This window comes from Suillus subaureus (genome assembly GCF_016647635.1).
Source record: "Suillus subaureus strain MN1 chromosome Unknown BJ212scaffold_18, whole genome shotgun sequence".
Classification (NCBI taxonomy): Eukaryota; Fungi; Basidiomycota; class Agaricomycetes; order Boletales; family Suillaceae; genus Suillus; species Suillus subaureus.
Window position 1 is genome coordinate 629703 of NW_024538574.1, and position 17475 is coordinate 647177.

At 48.2% G+C, this 17475-nt stretch overlaps 4 protein-coding genes across 4 annotated transcripts; all 4 read right to left on the reverse strand.

Annotated features, from left to right (window-relative positions):
- Positions 1-18: 18 nt before the first annotated feature.
- BJ212DRAFT_1358275 (uncharacterized protein) lies at positions 19-2508 on the reverse strand. Its single transcript, XM_041335807.1, has 4 exons — positions 2017-2508; positions 1394-1959; positions 1101-1335; positions 19-1047 (listed from the first exon to the last, which is right to left on the reverse strand). The coding sequence occupies exons 1-4, from the start codon at positions 2188-2190 to the stop codon at positions 112-114; spliced, it is 1911 nt and encodes a 636-aa protein (XP_041192659.1). The 5' UTR covers positions 2191-2508; the 3' UTR covers positions 19-111.
- A 4817-nt stretch (positions 2509-7325) lies between these two features.
- BJ212DRAFT_1481487 (uncharacterized protein) lies at positions 7326-8914 on the reverse strand (the record flags this gene model as incomplete). The annotated part of the gene is made up of 2 exons (XM_041340259.1): positions 7326-7804; positions 7858-8914. The coding sequence occupies 2 exons, from the start codon at positions 8912-8914 to the stop codon at positions 7326-7328; spliced, it is 1536 nt and encodes a 511-aa protein (XP_041192660.1).
- Positions 8915-10482: 1568 nt separating this feature from the next.
- BJ212DRAFT_1300174 (uncharacterized protein) lies at positions 10483-11639 on the reverse strand (the record flags this gene model as incomplete). The annotated part of the gene is made up of 5 exons (XM_041332959.1): positions 10483-10631; positions 10709-10778; positions 11024-11066; positions 11273-11380; positions 11557-11639. 5 exons carry the CDS (start codon positions 11637-11639, stop codon positions 10483-10485), a joined length of 453 nt encoding a protein of 150 aa, XP_041192661.1.
- A 2579-nt stretch (positions 11640-14218) lies between these two features.
- Positions 14219-16024, reverse strand: BJ212DRAFT_1358321 (uncharacterized protein). Its single transcript, XM_041335808.1, has 5 exons — positions 15885-16024; positions 15757-15828; positions 15209-15703; positions 14875-15158; positions 14219-14825 (listed from the first exon to the last, which is right to left on the reverse strand). Exons 1-5 carry the CDS (start codon positions 15946-15948, stop codon positions 14706-14708), a joined length of 1035 nt encoding a protein of 344 aa, XP_041192662.1. The 5' UTR covers positions 15949-16024; the 3' UTR covers positions 14219-14705.
- Positions 16025-17475: the final 1451 nt, after the last annotated feature.

Consider the following 17475-nt stretch of genomic DNA (forward strand, 5'->3'; position numbering starts at 1 on the left):
GGGAACACGAAATAAACACTACGTTGTTTGAGCGCAAACGAGGCTACATAAAGTCTGGAAAATGCGGGACATGCTATAGCCTATTGGAATGCTTTGGGCTCATGGAGCGCCTCAAACGATATCCCACACCTCGATCCTCTTCATCCATCTATGAGCGACACGTACAGGCCGCTTGCAAACCATCCGACCTGTGCAGCCATCGAATAAGATGTCTCTTGCCGAGATACCATCAACCGGAAGTGGACATGGAACCACACGTATTGTTGCTCGCGCCCTCCTAGCAGCTTGTGCCTCTTCCATGCTATCCTCGTCACCGGACGCAAAGTCGGTGTATCGTAGAGATGCTGCGGTAGTTCGTACCAGCGATGTGATCTCCCGACGCTTCTTTAACCTCTCCCCAGTTCCCTCTCCAAGCATGACGGAGATGAACTCGGCTTCAGGAGGTTGTGGCGAACGAATGCTCAGCGCAGCTCGTACGCGGAACCTAGGCATTAAAGATGTTTCTGTGACTTCTTCAGGATAGAAAACGAAGCCCTTCGTTGATCCATTGAATGAAGAGTCCATGACTACTGTAGGTGGCGTCGGATCCGCAGGATGGATATGAGAGCCCAATATCCTAGTGGCGATGCCCCCGCTGGAGGGACTGTCCCGGGGCAGCAAAGTCAGCCGCACGAGACCAAGGAACGTTTTGTGGTCATCCGTACGATTATGGAAAGAGGCAGTGATTGTGACGCCTTCGTCATCATGATAGCCCCCTTCGCCACTGGCGGCAGGACGAGGATAAGGAAACATGGGGTCGTGAACAATGACTACATTGGATAGCTTGCTACCAACAACACCCTCGTGGCTACGTTGCAGGCGGCCTGTAGACGTATTTGGATCAAAATCGTTAGCCGGGCCACGTAGTTTGCATTCAATGTGCTCGTTGGGTAGGGAGGGAGGAATTTCATATGCTTCAACCAATGTGTGAGTCGATGATGCGCGCAGCAACAATAAGTGTGAGGTGCACGAAAGCATAGATTCGACTGGACTCGGTGAAGCAGCATCCTGACAGATTAGTGATCAGCCAAACTGTGCACAGACATAGACATGTGCTTTACATCGTGTGTCACAGTAAATGTTGTGAATGTTTCAATGTCAAGGCAAAGAATATGATCACTCTTGGGTCCTGGGCTTCTGAAAGTACCACCTCGTGCGTACTTGATGGCAATTAGCCTCGGACCAAGCGATACCTCTCGAAGACTAGATAGATGCATGTCATGCCTTGTAAAAACTTCTTGAAGCGCGACGTGTAACTGAGAGCCTTTTGAGCTGACACGGAACTGAAACACCTTCCTGTATCAAAACCGACGTTAAATTCCACCGATATAAAACCAAAAAAACAGCGACAGACAGTGCAAAGAAATTCTCCACCAAAATTACAAATGCAACACGTTCTCCGTTCGTTCGCGTGCTTTGGACGCAACGGAGGTCAAAAATCATACCGGAGGTTGTGTACAACACAGTTGAATGTTTAGCATAGAGCTGCAGGGGTACTTCTTCGGCTGAGTCATTTCCTTTGTCTGCATCCAGGTCAAAGCACCTGACAGGTGCCTCTGAAGAGCAGATGCTGGTGACAATCAACCAACGGCTGAAAACGAGGCCGTAAGGAGTGTGATTCCCGGTAGCATCCGGATAGAGTTCGACTGTTCGTCTGCGAGCAACTCCAGGCAGTGGAAGCTCTTTGTTGCCGAAATTCAGTGTTCGGGCATTATATCTCTTACTATCCATGGCCATCCTCCCATCTCGTGGGCCATTTGAGCACCAGCGATCGAATTTCTCACTTGAAGTTAGCCACGACTGAAGATAACTTGCAGAGAAGGTGGACAACAATGCGGGAATACGTGGACGTGAGGAAGTACGGTAGATATGAAACCAGGTTGCGTCACGGAGCACGGTCGACCTGAGTGTCTTGGACACCTTGTGGATTTCTTTCAATCAAAGCCACGGGTGACAGAATGCGAAACAAAACCATACCCTTTGCAACCTAACAATATCTGTCACCGATAGGTAGCTGAAAATATGGTAGAGTAAATCTCCTGGCAGTGTCTCAAATGAGATCACAGCTTGAATCATCTCGAAAGAAGAACATGACAGCTGTTTTCCGTTCGGTCGGAAAGCCTTGCGCACTGAGGAGATGGAAATGTGCATGATGATGTTCACATGAAACAATGTTGCAACTTGTGGAAACAAGGCTTCTCATGCGTCAAGCGTGCGGAAGTGTCAATACGCAGTAAGCACCGCATGGAGAGCACGATGTTCTAGAGTCTAGACGTCCAGCTTCCGGATCAAAATCGTGCTAGAAATGGTTTGGATGAAATCGTGGCATCCTGTGAAATCGAATACCATCAGTTTCGAGCTGTGATCTCTAAAATACTCCCTTCCCAAGAACTTGAAGCAGCCTGAGCATGTGGAACAGTTCGCTGCGTTTCATGTCCATGCAATGGATCTGCTGGAGTGACATCAAAAGATTCAAAAATATTTGTGGACTACAAAGTAAACGTGGGTGGGAAACTAATCTTTGCCTGCGGCAGTACCCGACGTCCCGCCACAAAATCCCTGTACATTTGCATTACGGACCTACAACGTTGCACTGGTAGCAAACGGAGAGTTCGATCTATGAAAAATAAATGAAGGCATCTATATCAGTACGTGGATCATATGTGTGGTATCATAGAAATCTTGGCGAAATTCCAAATTAACGGGGCTCTGTCCGAATCAGCTATTTAGATCCACAAGCACTGTCACAAGGGTCAAGGGATGGATATGCAAGCCCAACGACCTGACCACGATCCCTCCGGTGGCAACGGTTTGATAACGTAGAGATAACCTCTGAAGAGCCAGGAATGTCCTAGACCTCTGTGAATGTCGCACGATGAATCACGATTGCGATGCCTTCGTGTTCGTAGTCGCTCACTTCTGGGAGGGAAGGAGTCGGAACATGGCATCGTAGCATCAGCTCATAGCTGTGCACTGCACAACTCATCGATCAATTATCCATGGCGGTGCCGCAAATCGATCCCTGTTGCCGGTTTTATTGTACACGTGAAGTCTCGAAATGCATGTAGCGGAGATGACGGAATCTCGACTGCCTTGGTTACGTTGTGAGCCGGAGAGAGGAGTCCATGATGCGTGTAAAACGATGGAGGCGCTAGGTATACGAAATTATGGATCGCATCAGGACAAGTGACAGTATTTCTTGCGATGAACTGAGTATTCGGCATGTTATCTTCTAGTGAAGTCGCTCTTGCAACTCACTCGCGCCCGACGTCACCTCAATCGCGGGATAATAATTTTGGCAAGTAGCCTTGAATCAAAGGTACTTTCCTGGGGTTCGACCAGGTCACAATGACTTGGAGTTTGACACTCGGCTAGAGTATGAAATATTATCGTCAGCAGGAGTTCATGCGCAGTGCAACGAGACCAACAGATTCATCGTAGAGGTTTGTCATTATTGCAGCATATGCAATACATTCACCAATAAGTAATCCGTGTGCGCTTCAGCGCACCGGAATTGGAAATCTCCACGTAGATTTGTAGAGGGTCCCTTGGATCTTCAGACCTTTGGAAGGCTTATTTCATCTTCTTTTCATCGTAACCAGTCGTAATATAGATTATGATACCATATCAGCATCCTTGGCAGAATGATGAATGCAAGATAAGCAAACATGGGCGCAAGATGCACTATCATACGGTCATTGACAATGACGATGACGAACGAACGAAGTCCTTGAAATCATGCGGTGAAAATTGAAATTGATTTCAAATGAAGATAGACACAGTATACTTACACACATGACTAGTGTTCCTATTGCCTAAGGCCTCGGTGGAAGCTGATTGGCAATTTGGCACCGCTCTGCACCAAGTTCGCGGTTGCGCCATGGAGTATACCAACCAAGCTACAGAGTAAACTGTGGGTCCGTAGTGTCGGAATACGCTAGAGACCGTGCCGGTCATCCTTTGCTCCAATTCATCTTTTGGTCGTGCACAATCATTGGAGCCAGCTAGTAAAAGGGGTAAAACCTTTGCCTGACTTCGCACTTCATTCTCGCAAGTCTGAGCGAGTCTGAAATTCTCAAGGGAGCCCAGTTTCATTCTAGCCTAGTCCTTTTGCATGACTGACCTGAACCAAAACAGCTGCCGCAATAACTTGAGATCAGCACTGGCTCACCCGTTCCGATACCCGACGACTACTTACAGTTCCTAGCATGTAGACACAAGTTAAAGTTTAGGAACAAGAACAGCCAACTCGGTGAACATTTCCCCTATTTTCTAAAATGTTGGTTATTCCTGAAGTAATTCTGTCAGCAACTTGGAGCACAGCCTGCCCGCAGTGGCGGTCGGTACGTCATTCCGATACGGTGCGGCGGTCGGGGGAAACGCTGGGAAATGTTATGCAAGTCGCGCCAGACTTCAGGGGCAGCAATAAATGACCCCGCGATTTTGACAGTTCCAAATGCTCGAGTCCTCGAGGTGACAGCTGGTGGCTACTGACAGTCCTAGGATTGGAAATTATTATATCCAATTGTCTGTCACCGCAATATTTCCTTCATTGCCAAGTTATTGTGTGCATATTGATATCAGCGTATGAAGATTCCGATAATATTAATGCGGCTGTCATTCATCGCAGCAGAGTGCGGGGAACTTGAAAGCGAACAAGCCGCATAAACTTTGCAAAAATCTGTTTACTTTCGGCTGTCCAATAGCAGAACGAACTCAGCTTCGTGCGGATGGCCCGAGAATTTCAAAAGACTTACCTACGGAGAGATGTCCAGGGATGAAATTTTGGACGCATGTAGTAGCAATGGAAAACTGTACCATGATTGGCTAGCTGTGCCTGCACCCAAATGTTATGCCCACATTAATTACCGTGAATGACCGTAAACCTGGAACCTCCTGGCTCCTCCTGGTCATGGGTAAAAATAGTGGAGGTTCGCGTTACTCAGGTGACCCACCGACTCGGACATCCACCGAAGTTAGTTAGCGGAGTATGTTAAGCAACTTGATGAGTTCGAGATCAATCTTCGTCAGCGCCACGGTCAGTACTAGTGCAACTTGGTCGATTCCTCGTCTTCACTTCTTCATCGAACCATTAGTTCTTTCGTTGTAGCGTGGCTCATTTCCAGCGAGCAGCTAAACGCGAGCGGTCCGTATGACGACCCGAGTGTCGCTACAGGCACGAGGTAATTAGACCGGTTTCAATTAGAAGGTTGACGTTCAGTAACACTCCATTTTGGACGTGGCATGAAAGCAAAACCCCAACCGATATTCACCCGCACATAATCAAAAAAAAAATCAAAATTTTATAGCTTGCGTCTCGACGTTGGTAAGATAATATATGTTACAGTGAAATTATGGTTGACGATTCATATATGCAATCATCGTCTTTCTATACAGTCAACTATAACGCTATCCAGCCTTACCCTTGGCGCGTGAGCAAATATCTGGCAGATCATAGCCAAATCGTAGCCTGAACAGTTAGTCCTATCGACACTCCGCTTCCTCGACCAAATTTATGGTATTACTCATCGTTATACCCGCATCTGTGAAGATTCAAATTTCAAGTCATCTGAAGACATCGAGCCGACAAAAATTCGTCTCGCCAGGCCCCTCATACCAAAACTTCTACGGCGGAGCCACTAACTTGCACACGCTGTCAAGCAGGACTGTGCTGGGAATTGGGAAAACACTATGGACCTCGACCCTGCATAACGACCGGAGCCCATGGACGTTGAATATTGGAGTTTGCTGAGTTCTTAATAAACGGTGGCACTTCGTTTGGCAGATCTTGACGAGGAACTGGCTTTCGATTCGATGCGAGCGGGCCGGGTACGGACCGTGGGCTTCGTAGGCGAAGGGGGTCACCAACCTGGCCTGAGCCCATGTAGTTCTCCGAGCAGGGGAATATAGGAGAATATGGTCCCCGTGCTGTGCGAGGAAGACGAACCTACTGACAGCACAGAAATACACACACGAAGTTCTGGTGGACGTATGTAGGGATACTAAGATCCACGACCCTGACAAGGGTGACATTGACAAGACACGTGAGCCCTCGAAGCGTCGTCTGAGACTGAATCTGCATTCCCGACGAGAAGAGCAGAAGTCCGAAGAACAAGTGCTTCGCTGGCAAAAAAAATCAATTGGGGATGCTATTAGGGCGGTTTCGGCGTGTCACACCTGCTCAGAGCGATGGTATGGCGGCCGGTCACACGAATGTTTCAAAGAAGACAAGCTTTGTTTGATGGGGTGACAACTTGAACAACGACTCCAAGTCCCAGCGCTTGCACAGGTGACAGCCGAGGATTTGAATGGAGCATACTCGGACTCCCTCCATGTTGCCACGTAGTTAGTACGTATTGCGCTTAAACATGAGTCAGACGGCGGCCGCTTTGGCGCTCTTGGTGCTTGGAGTTCGCAAATGAGAATTCAATTCAATAGGGTAACGTTGACTTTCATGACGCTAGGCATACATTAAGAAACATTTTACTTACCTTATGCGAAGCGTGCATTCTAGGATGGTGCTTCTGGCGCGCCTCATGTTCGCCCATCATGTGCCATCTTGGAGTCAAGACTGAATAGGAATATGACGCTTTGCAGCTTGGCGCAAAGGGGATGAGTGGGTTTCCTAGCGGGCGTGCCTCCCGAAGTAGCAGGTTAATGAAGGGGCGTGGTCCAGCATCATGGTACTCAAGAACGTTATCAATTTACAGCAATTTGCCTCTCCAGGCTAACCTAGTGCTTGTCGTTGCTAAGCGCGGTTGAGTCAACCTTAACTTGTTGGCGGACATGAATTTTCGAATGGTGCCACAGGTGCAAAGCAAAAAATTCATATTCCTGCGTCTGAAATTCGAGAAAAAGGTTCTAAGTAGGTATACTAACTAACAATGGCGTTATACAAGTACACTCCCTTTCTTCTTCCATGCACATTCGGCAGTCATTCATATTGGTAAGAGGGGTATCTATCATCGAGACGACATACAGAGCGCGGTATGGCTGGTAGGGTATGGTTCATGGGGCGATATGTATATGAGCAATATAGACATAGTCGACAGGGTTGGATGCGAGGCGGGAAATATAGGATACAGGATATATGTCGGAATATAGATACCGTTTTGCCCGCGTCTTTGTCGGTCGCCGTTTTACGACGAGGTGAATAATTAAATAGGCCGTGAAATCGAGCTCAAGATGGCGATGTGCGAATTGGATTGTAAAACGGAATAAATACCAAGATCCAAACGAGCGTGATAATCAGGAAGGCATGAAAACACGTGTCTCGAGCCGTCCCCTCAGGATGACAGTGGCTCTGCTACTGTGGGTACAGGCGATGAAGTCATCATTTGAGGTGACGAAATCTGCATCTGCGTGATCTGCGGCGATTTTTCGGCGGGCGCTTCAGATGTAGGACCCTGCAGGGGAGCTAGTGACTGCGGTGGAATATGTGGCGAGGCAAACTGCACTTGGCGTGGCTGCTCACAGAGCCTAGGCATTGACCCCCGACGCAACATTTCCTGTCCCTGGTACGAGACTGGAGGCTGTGAGAAGTAACCCGGAGCAGTTACTGACTTCCTAGGCGCTTGCTGTTGAAAAGACGCAATGTCTGTCAACGGGGCGTTAGGGAGACGAATTGGAGCCTGAGGGCCGGCATCGATAGGCGGGCTCTGCGAACTGCGAGGAATGGGGAACGTTGCAATGGAAGGCGATGAATAGCTGGAAGGGGGACCGGAGATAGAGCCAGGGGTGGGAGGCTGTGAAGAATACACCGACACTGTAAAATTGTTGGCACGTGCTTAACAACGCGTAAGAAAGAATGAAACTTACCAGCATCATCCCAATCACTGACTGCGCCACCACTCGATGCGGTGCTCGAAACGGAGCTACGCCTCGCCAGACCGAACTCTCGCGGCTCCTTCTTGATCTGGGGTGAACCAGCTAGAGGAGTAGGTTTTTGGACCTTTTTCTCGCCAGGTTTACGCGTCTTTCCACCTGCCCTGAGTTCATCAAAGCGGAGGGGACGTGGACGTAAATGGGTGCGTTCATACAGACCACATTTGTTGCAGACGATCTTGCCAGGATTTAGAGTGGAGCGACGCCATGAAGGCGGCTCTGTGGTATGGCAATTAAAACAACGCCTCCTGAGGTACTGTGTCTCTTTGCTAGCAGCATCATCGGTGTGTTGAATTGGAACTGAAGCACCAGCTCCGGGAGGGAGGAAACCAGGATGGTGATGACCGTGAAGAGAATGTGCTGGGAAACCCAATTGGGAAGGAACAATGAGGGGGGTGTCCTCTAGTTTAATTGACTGAGGATCGTTGGGGTGACGGGATTCAGATGGATCGGGGGACATTGTGAGAGGCTCATTGTACATGGACGGGTATTGGTCATAAAATTGGGGGTGGTGAGGTATATGATGTTGGGGGAGATCATGTCTGACGTAAGGAAAAGTGGCGCGACGAAATGTATGGTGATCGGGCTGGCGCAAGTGTATTTGCTGCTGCTGCTGCTGTTGTTGCTGCTGTTGCTGTTGCTGCCGCTGCCATTCATTGTAGTGCGCGTGATCGTCAATATACGCTTCACTCTGGTAATGTTCAGAGGGTTCCGAGTCGTACAACTCGCAGAGGAGGGAACCTCGTGACTGTGGATAATTGTTGTAGTTGGGTTGGGAAACCCAAGAATCGTTTTGGATCATTGATCCTACGTCGGATGGAAGATATGAGTCTTCTTGAAATATTGTTGGAACAGTATGGATCGGATGTTTGAAGTCGTGAGGATGAATGAGTTCAACGGATTGAGGAGATGGAGTACGAGGAGTTGAAGATGATTCGGAGTATGGTGGTGATGAGTCGGGGTATGGAGATGCGTAGGTTGCAAAATCCATGACAGAGGATTGAAAGAAGAAAAAAAGAGTTTAGAATAGTGAAGACACAAGACAAAGAATCGGTAAAATGCAAGGACCCTACGGGTAAATTATAAGAAGAAGGTCCATGCAGTGTTCAAATTTGGACTAGAGCAACCTCCTCTCTCCCAGATTTTGGTTACTCTTTCTTTCTAGCCCGTTCCACTATCTCGGTGCTTCCGGAACTTCCCGTTAAGATTCAGATTCTTCCGGTAGATCTCTTATCGCACACCAAATATAATCAAATATAATCCAAATACAAACAATCCATCCCATATTACGTCCATTCAATTCCCACGCACAGCATACGAACTCTTCACAATAAATTTGTACATTTTTAACAATTTTTAACTTGTGAGTAGCGCCCCGTCGGAACTGAGCCTTTGTCTCACTTCGCTGGCCTTCTCTCATTGGTCACTGCCCTCCGTGCCGACATCCTGCCGTCCTGTGTTCCTGTCTTTTGTACCACTTTTACTTATTTAAGCCCTTTTGTCTCACGCTTCCCCTCACCCTCCGCCAGTTTCGCAAGTCAAACCCCGTCCCTCGCATCCCTGAACAGTCCGTTCAGAGAGTGAGTCAAATGCTTCTACTTTCAGACCACCGTACACATCCAAATTAGGAAGTCTTCTTGATCGATCCTCCTACCGTACCTGCAGTTGTGACTCATCCTGTGCTTACCTTTATTCTTCTTTTTGACAAAAACTTATCCCACTACATAGTTCACTGCCACAATATACTTCCTCCTGCCACTTCCCCGTGCCTATTTGCGAGTGGCCGCCTGCGCAGCTGAGCTCTATTATTATTATTATTAGTTCCCACTCACAGTGCTTCGTATCTAAATATGGAACTTGCTTTGCTGGTCCTACTTCCAGTACTGTATATCCACCTATCTCCTCCATTCCTGTGGGGCAACTGTCGCGCTTGCAACTTCGAAGCCCTTCCTTTGACATTTTTCTTGTCCACGTCCGACGTTCATCGAGATAATTCACAGCAAATCCCACTTCCATATCCTTTTTCGTCCCGCCTCCGCTAGCAAGCACTGAGTACTGATGCGGAATCAAAATCATAAATGAAATACCCGCGGTCTAAACCTGTGATAGTTTAAGCCTCTCACTGTCTTTTCCTCTTGAGAACACCGCTCCGAGGTGCTGCGGCTCAGGACCTGGTCTCAACCTCCCCTCGACAACGACTCAAACTTTCCAATGTTTTCCCGAATCTTTCTCGTCCGCGGGCCGTGCATGACTTCAGATGAAACTCCGGTATCTTACTCAGCTTCCGAGCTGCCCCTGTTGCGATCGTCCGCATTCACCATGTGTAGATTGTACACCGAAACTCATTCAAGGAAGATCAAGGTTCGAGGTCGAATTGGATTTGGATGAAGCAGTTTCGTCACGCGTCATAGCCCGCTCGCACGTTGCCTCAATTCAGCATCATCCCAACGCCCTCCATCATTCCTGTGCTAGCGCTACACCGGAAAGGACAATCGAACATCCTGCCACATGCACCTATCGATGCTGTGTTTACTCTTTGGGCCTGATGGTTCGACGGAATTACAGCACTGTCACGGCATTACCCCCAAGCTTGGTCCATGTGATCATCTCTGCATTGGCTATGCTTGCGATGCAGTATTGTTGTGCTGACGTGGGGTGTATCTTTGTCGGTTTCTTTCCAGGTGTCCAATTTTCTTCGGATTGGGTATCTGTGGCCCGAAATTTAATATCCCACGTAATAATGCTTGTATTTTAAGTTCCCAATAAAACACTCTATTCATCTTACTGGTATCTCTAACTTTTAGCAACCGAAGATGTACCAGAAGCTCTGTCGTCGATGGAAAGGTTTTTGTTGCCTGGTTAATATTGCACCCATGTGGAGCAATTATGCATTATAGAGACACAGACAGTCGGTGTGCATTCAAGACACAGCGCGCGAATCTCGCACTATGCTTTGCTTACTGGATCACTGATGCACAGGCTGAAGAAGGTTTCCTCGACTTTGAAACATGGGCATAGAGCGGGATAATGACATGTGCTATAATCACATCACTCGCCCCATGAGAAGCAACTCCATGATTTTCATCTTTCCATTACATACATTAAACTGTGCGCCACGCAGACGGAGATGAATCAATTCCCCACTGCGGGTTGTGTGTCAGATGGTGTCCTGCCCATTGATTTGAATGCCAGCCACGCCGCCGACAGTGTAGTCCAGATGACGTATTTTTGTCTGCAGGTTTTGAACTCTGCTTTAGCGCCTTTCTTAAGCTTATCACGTTGCACATTACATTGACTCCGCTGTCAAAAAAGCTATGTGCAGTTGGTCCACACACATGGGGTCACGTACTCAATATAAACGGAGACGGGGAGTGTGGACCCTATTGTCGCGCAATTGAGTTGAGTTAAAGCCGGGTCATTCTCGCGCCACCTCATAGGTAGTTCACTAGCATAGGTACTAGCGGCCACAATTATCTGTCATTCACTTGCCACGATTAAATGAACGGCCAGTCGCTAGTCTCCCCGAACCCCTAGAGGAATGAAGACGAACGTTCCCTCCAGCACAAACCCTTCTTTGAGCCCTCCGTTTCCTAGGCCGCCCACTTCTATCTACGTCTATTCGGTGCCACTCACCCTACTCCACGTTTCCCGAAGCTTGGTATTGGTTTACTGAGTTGATTCGGGTTGTTCCGCAACACGAGGACTAATATGGGCATCGGACACTCAATGTGCCTTTCTCTCTTTCGCTATTGCCCAAAGGGGGCGCTCGTCGCTGCACTTTTATGGGAAGACTATCATGTGAGTCCAGCCGAGTGGTAGCTCCTTCGCTTCGAGCACGCCGATGGCAGCGGATGACTAGCGACTCCACAGCCCAACCTCCTATCGTTAGCTATTGGAAGAGGGGGGGAGCAAGGCGCCAGGGCATCATGAGGTCGCCGCGGCTTGCAATTAACTGGTGACTTAGTACCCCTTTCTATTCATAACCTTGACAGTGACACAAGCTACCTCATGCATCATCTTGACGTAGCGGATGCACTCCGGTATTCAAAGTCTTATCAAGAGCACTCTGCTAGCGTGCTACCCATTGCAAGGACTTCTTCCCAAGATTCGATTGCGCGGTGCCGCTCATATGGATAGTATATTATCGAACCCGAAGCATATCGGTGTCTTCGGCAGGCCGCGACGCACGCTTCCCCTCCTCACATCGGTAAATTCCGTATCTTCACATCTTTCACCCGCGAACCACAGTTTTCTGGGCAGGTTCGCCTCTTTCTATCTCTCAAACGAAGTCCTACGGTGACCTGAAATTATCCGGAGGCACGCCGTGAGCACTTTGTACGTATTGGCAACAGGGCGCAGGGAATATGGGCACTTATGCACGGTGGTACATTTCTGGGTGATCCGTTTATGTCTGCGCTGAGATTTCGGGACAGTGCGGATGAAAAGAAGTGATTCTTCTTCCTGGATGAGAACTGAGCTTGAACAACTGTCCAATACAGTATTTTTTTGCAGTGGACCTTGGGACGGGTCGTTGCTAACGCCGCCGCTCGGCCCGTTTACCCCGGGCCCTGGACAGGCCCATCTAAACGCCACGAAGGCTTCTAAGACGTCTATCCCCAGCTATCCATTGTGCAGAGCGACGTGCTACGTACAAGACATCACCGCCGGGGACGGTCCTGTGGCGGCGGCAGGGCACTTACGTTAGTTGAAAGAGACTCTGGCGGTTTGGACGCGCGCCGCCATGTCGTGATCAGGCCATAAATGGACATTTCTCGAAACAAAGAAGCTCAGACGATATGGCAAGCGTGTAACCCTCTTCTGTACATATTAAGCCACATACGAGTAATTTAACGTGCGTACTTGAACCATCGTCCTCTCTTCCTTCACTTAAATGACTCTACGGTTTTCGTGAGGTCTTCATTAGAGAACATTTGCGCCCTTGTTCTACCCGAGGTCCGTTACCGGAGGTTCGGATTTTTACTTGCGGAAGTACAGACACGGAAAGCCGATGCCAGCGAACTCGATGGCTTCATTTCATTCACACAGTTACCATCCATACACCGGCATCACCGAATTACAATCCGTTGGCTCCATGAAGCGGGAGACAGATAGACATGCAAGAGACTTGACATCACGGCATGATGTGTGTACCTATCTAACCACGACTCTTCGCAACATCGGGACATCGCAACCAGGGTGCTCTTGAAGTAAAAATATAGTTATAAACCCGTTATGGCATATTGTAATTGTAATTATTCCGGCATCGCATTCAGGAGCCCTAATATGAATTGGTCCGTTGTGGGTCAAGAGTGGGACGCGAGTTTCGTACGATCAATAATTATGAGCAACGACAATTAGCTGGCTGTGTATAATTCAGCCGGCTTCCATTTCTTAGAGTTTGCAAGAGCTTCTCCTATGCAGCTTTAAGCTCCGGCTTCTATTGTGTTTGGCTCAAGGATTAATATCACCAGACAAGGAGACTAAATCAAACAAGGTAAGCAGAACAAACAACCCAGCTGAGCCAATGGAAGCCGAGAAGGGTCACTTGCAGATCATCCACCTCCTTCCAACATCCGGCTGCGGGAGGACTCGTCACCGAGAACGGCAAGTCCAAAATATTTTTGCGCCACAATAAGGATGTCGGTGCCTGCAAACGCCACTGTAATCATGACACGTTAACAAGATGAAGCGTGGCTCGTTGAACGGGCAACCCTGACCACTAGTTGACTAGCCAGGTCATGATAGTACCTACACTTAGCATCTCACACCGTCGTAATCGCTGAATCGCAAACGGGAATTGCATGGGTGGGTACAGGCCGTTACGAGTGGCTTGTGCTGCGCATGCAAATCCGTTGTGAGAGGAGCGCTACGCCACGTGATTTTGTCAACGGGCACGTCAACGATAAGCTCTAGGCATCGCACCGAGGAAACCAAGGGAAACCTGAACGTGTAAACAGAATATAAATTGTCCACGCATAACGGGTACGCCGGCGGCACGGTAGTTTGCGATCTGGGAAGCTTCGTCTTGCAATTTTACTTCGTGAGACTGCGTCAGACAGAGCTTAAAACGCGGGAAATTCAGATGGGCTGACAGCGCTTATTGATGCAGGAGGGATGATTCCTACTGAGGAGTCGAGCGCCTGGCACATGCTTCTAACGTGACATGGATAGCTCCGAAATCGGGAATACAGTGTTGCCACAGGTCATCGAGAGAAACTCAGTATGGTGCAAAAGCAGGAGGCCAAGGAACGGCCAAGTGAGAAGACAAGCGAACGCACGGATTGGGGCCACGGCGAGGAGGAAATACTCGATTGTGGACGAATGCTCACACAGTAGACGCCCTGTTTGAGGACCTGTGATTTGATTTTACTTTATTGGACAGCCCGTGTCGTGAGCCCACTCTCGGTCTACTCGATTGTATCTGCGTTCTATCCTGTACTCCACTGCCACCGAACGTTGCCAGAGACGGACATAGTAAGGGAAAGCCAGAAATGGTGAGGTACGTGTGGCCATAGTGTGGATCATAGGAATCTCCGATCTTATCGCCAAAGAAAGGACAACTTTAAATGCTTCACAATTTTGTGAGGACGAGGTAGCAGCTGTAGGTACAGTGCAAGTCTTCCTGTAGTCCACATCAGATTCATTAATACGACAGAAGTGACGAGGCAGAACCACGTTCAAAACGCTGTTGCAGATAGCCCGGTATTGGCTGCCCCGAAGCATATGGCAACTTCTTTGCCCAAGCCAAGGCGATGCGAAGAGGAATGTGAGGGGGGCAAGGTCTATTTCTTCCGGCCCTTACGGCCAGGACCAGACGCAGGAGGACCCATCTTTCTAAGGCAGTCATCACAGAACCAACTCTCAGGGAGTGGTTGCTTGAGGCTGACGCAAGGGAGGTGAAACTACAAATGTGTCAGATTATGATTACCAAAACATGAAGTATAGACTTACCCATTGATACGGGCAATCTGGATTGTCACACGCGATCATTTCTCCATAACTCAACTTCTGACAGAAACAGTACAGTTCCTTATCTTCACCATCTTCACCCTCTTCACCATCACCTTCTTCTGCTTCTTCTGCACCTTGAGTTTCATCTCCATAATCAAAATCGAAGTCCTCAGCCTCAGATGAAGCCCCCCGTCTTCTCCGGCGACCCCGAGTAGATGGAACATAGGCAGATGGTGCAGGTGATGGCAGTTTGATAGAGCCCTGCGTTGCCATCAATCTCCGTTCTTAGATCTGACGTTTAGCACTAAAGTTAATGGCATAAGCGCGAACTTACTTTTGAATGCATTGTCTTCCCCAGTCACCGAAGCGCGCCCTCCGACAGAAGCCATACTTCCCGAGCCACCTGCCAGAGGCGTGGCGGTACCGCCAGCGAACGCATTTCGCAAGCTTTCATTGATTTGAGCGGCTGGATTGCGTCCTCCAAGTACATAGCCAGCAGTGCCACTACCAAGTCCTGATACAGAGACTGGAGTCGAAGCTGCGGCACCAGCGAAAACAGATGCTGGATCTGCTTCTCCTTGTAGAACAAGGACACGACCCAAGTCATATTCTAACCGAGCCCGCTTCCTGGATAGTAGGTCAACGATACGAGAGGCCAGAGCAATTTTCGCGTCTGAAAGCGCTGAAAGTTTCTCCTGAGCATCCCTCAGTTTCTCAATTGGTGGAGCTGGTGCCCCACCCTTCTCTTTGGAGGCAGGGTCTGTACCGTCCGATCGTAGGGAATATCGCATATATTTATGAGCATCTTTGGCTAGATCATTCTGAATGTCTTTAAATATAAATGAACATTTCGTCAGAGTCTGTGATATTATAGCTACATACCTTGAGAATCGGTCTCTTTCGAGCGAAGCTCTTGCAGAAGAAATTGTACTTCGCTAGGTAAGTTATCAAGGGCTAATTATTGAGTCTCTTAAGCTTGGCGAACACCATGAACTGTGAGGTTGGCTCACTCATTATGAACTCCGACGCTATCGTGACAGCTTCCTCCAAATTTTGAACGCTCGCAGTGCTCATGGTCTCCACGTTCTAAGATTATCAGTTGTCAGTCGTTGGTAGTTTGAGCTGAAGGTGTGCTAGCTAGAATGACAAACCACGAATTTCGGGATTATGTAATGAAAGTAAGTAGACTGTCATTTCCGACTCGAGTCATTCAAGCTTGGAACTGTCCAAATAATAATATTTGGGTTGACGTCGAACGTTCGCAGCTGTTCACAGATTCGCAGATTCACAGGTTCTGTCAGCAATAAGGTCATAGAATAATGGAAGCATAGTGCTAACCATACCAAATTTGCCCTAGTGCAGACGTTGATTTTATGTCCAGGATCCTGTACCACCGATAAGATCAAACTTGTACTCATCTCCCCTATCCAGACCTGTATAGACAGTCGTTCCTTCCAATACTAATAATGGGATCAAGCATCACTTTGCCGATAGGTACCTCGCTTGTCCAATGAGAACTTTCGCACGTTGTGCGGGTCTTCTCTGTTGTCTGTGCGTCGAGTCTGTCATGGCAAGTACTCGGTACTGATCAAATACACGAAGAAGATTCTACACTCTCATGCAAGTATCGATTCCTCACAAAAATACAGCAATCGCGAATCTACGATGAACATGTATTAATTTTGGTGAAGTTCTATGTCATCGACTTTCCGCTGACACAATGTCAAAGCCTTTCGTGGGTCCAAATGCTTTCACAGGATGAAACTTTTAGGATGATTGACACAAGATTGATACTCTAAATATGCCATTTTAACGACCGCATGACGGCGTCGGCCATGATAATCACGAGGATAGTATAATGGCTTTACTAGATGTGGTGCCGCGTCGAAGGTAAGCTAATATCATCTTTCAATATTTTAACACAGACGCTCACTGACCTCATCTATCTTGCAGATGTTTAATCACAATGCACCCGCTTCGGCAACAGCGCGGGAAGTGCGGCTGCGCATATCTATGACATACAACGGACGAATACTCCGCTATCGTCGGGTCCCTCTGATGCCACCATGGCGGATACGGTGGAGTGCTGAAGTAACCATCCAGTAAAAATATGCACGCCCATTCCCGAATCAAGTCTGCGAAGCATAGAGAGATACCGATGAGTGTTCTAATCATATCAGCAAATGGGATGGCTGTAATAACGCGCCTTAGGGCACATTTCTACCTTGAGAAATCGTTCATATGCATTCATGGTTATCTCTGGCTATCCATAATGAAGTCAGTGACGAGATGCTGTCCACTGCGATGAAACTGACGACGATGCTGTGTTTAATGTGCAAAAAGTTATTCTATTCCTCCTTATCACCGCATATTGATCGAGCAGGTATCTGCACTTAGTCACAGATCATCCACCATTCTACATCATTGGACTGCGATGTCACCGTGGTCAATTCCTTACTGAGTGCATCATTGCTATCGAACTCTGTATGTCGCCGTTGAATTAGAGTCCGTCGGGGGATGTCTAAGCTGGTTCGAACGCCTCTCATCCACTTTCGTCTTCCAATAATTGTTGGCCCTGTAGGAAGTTTTGTACTGCCCCAA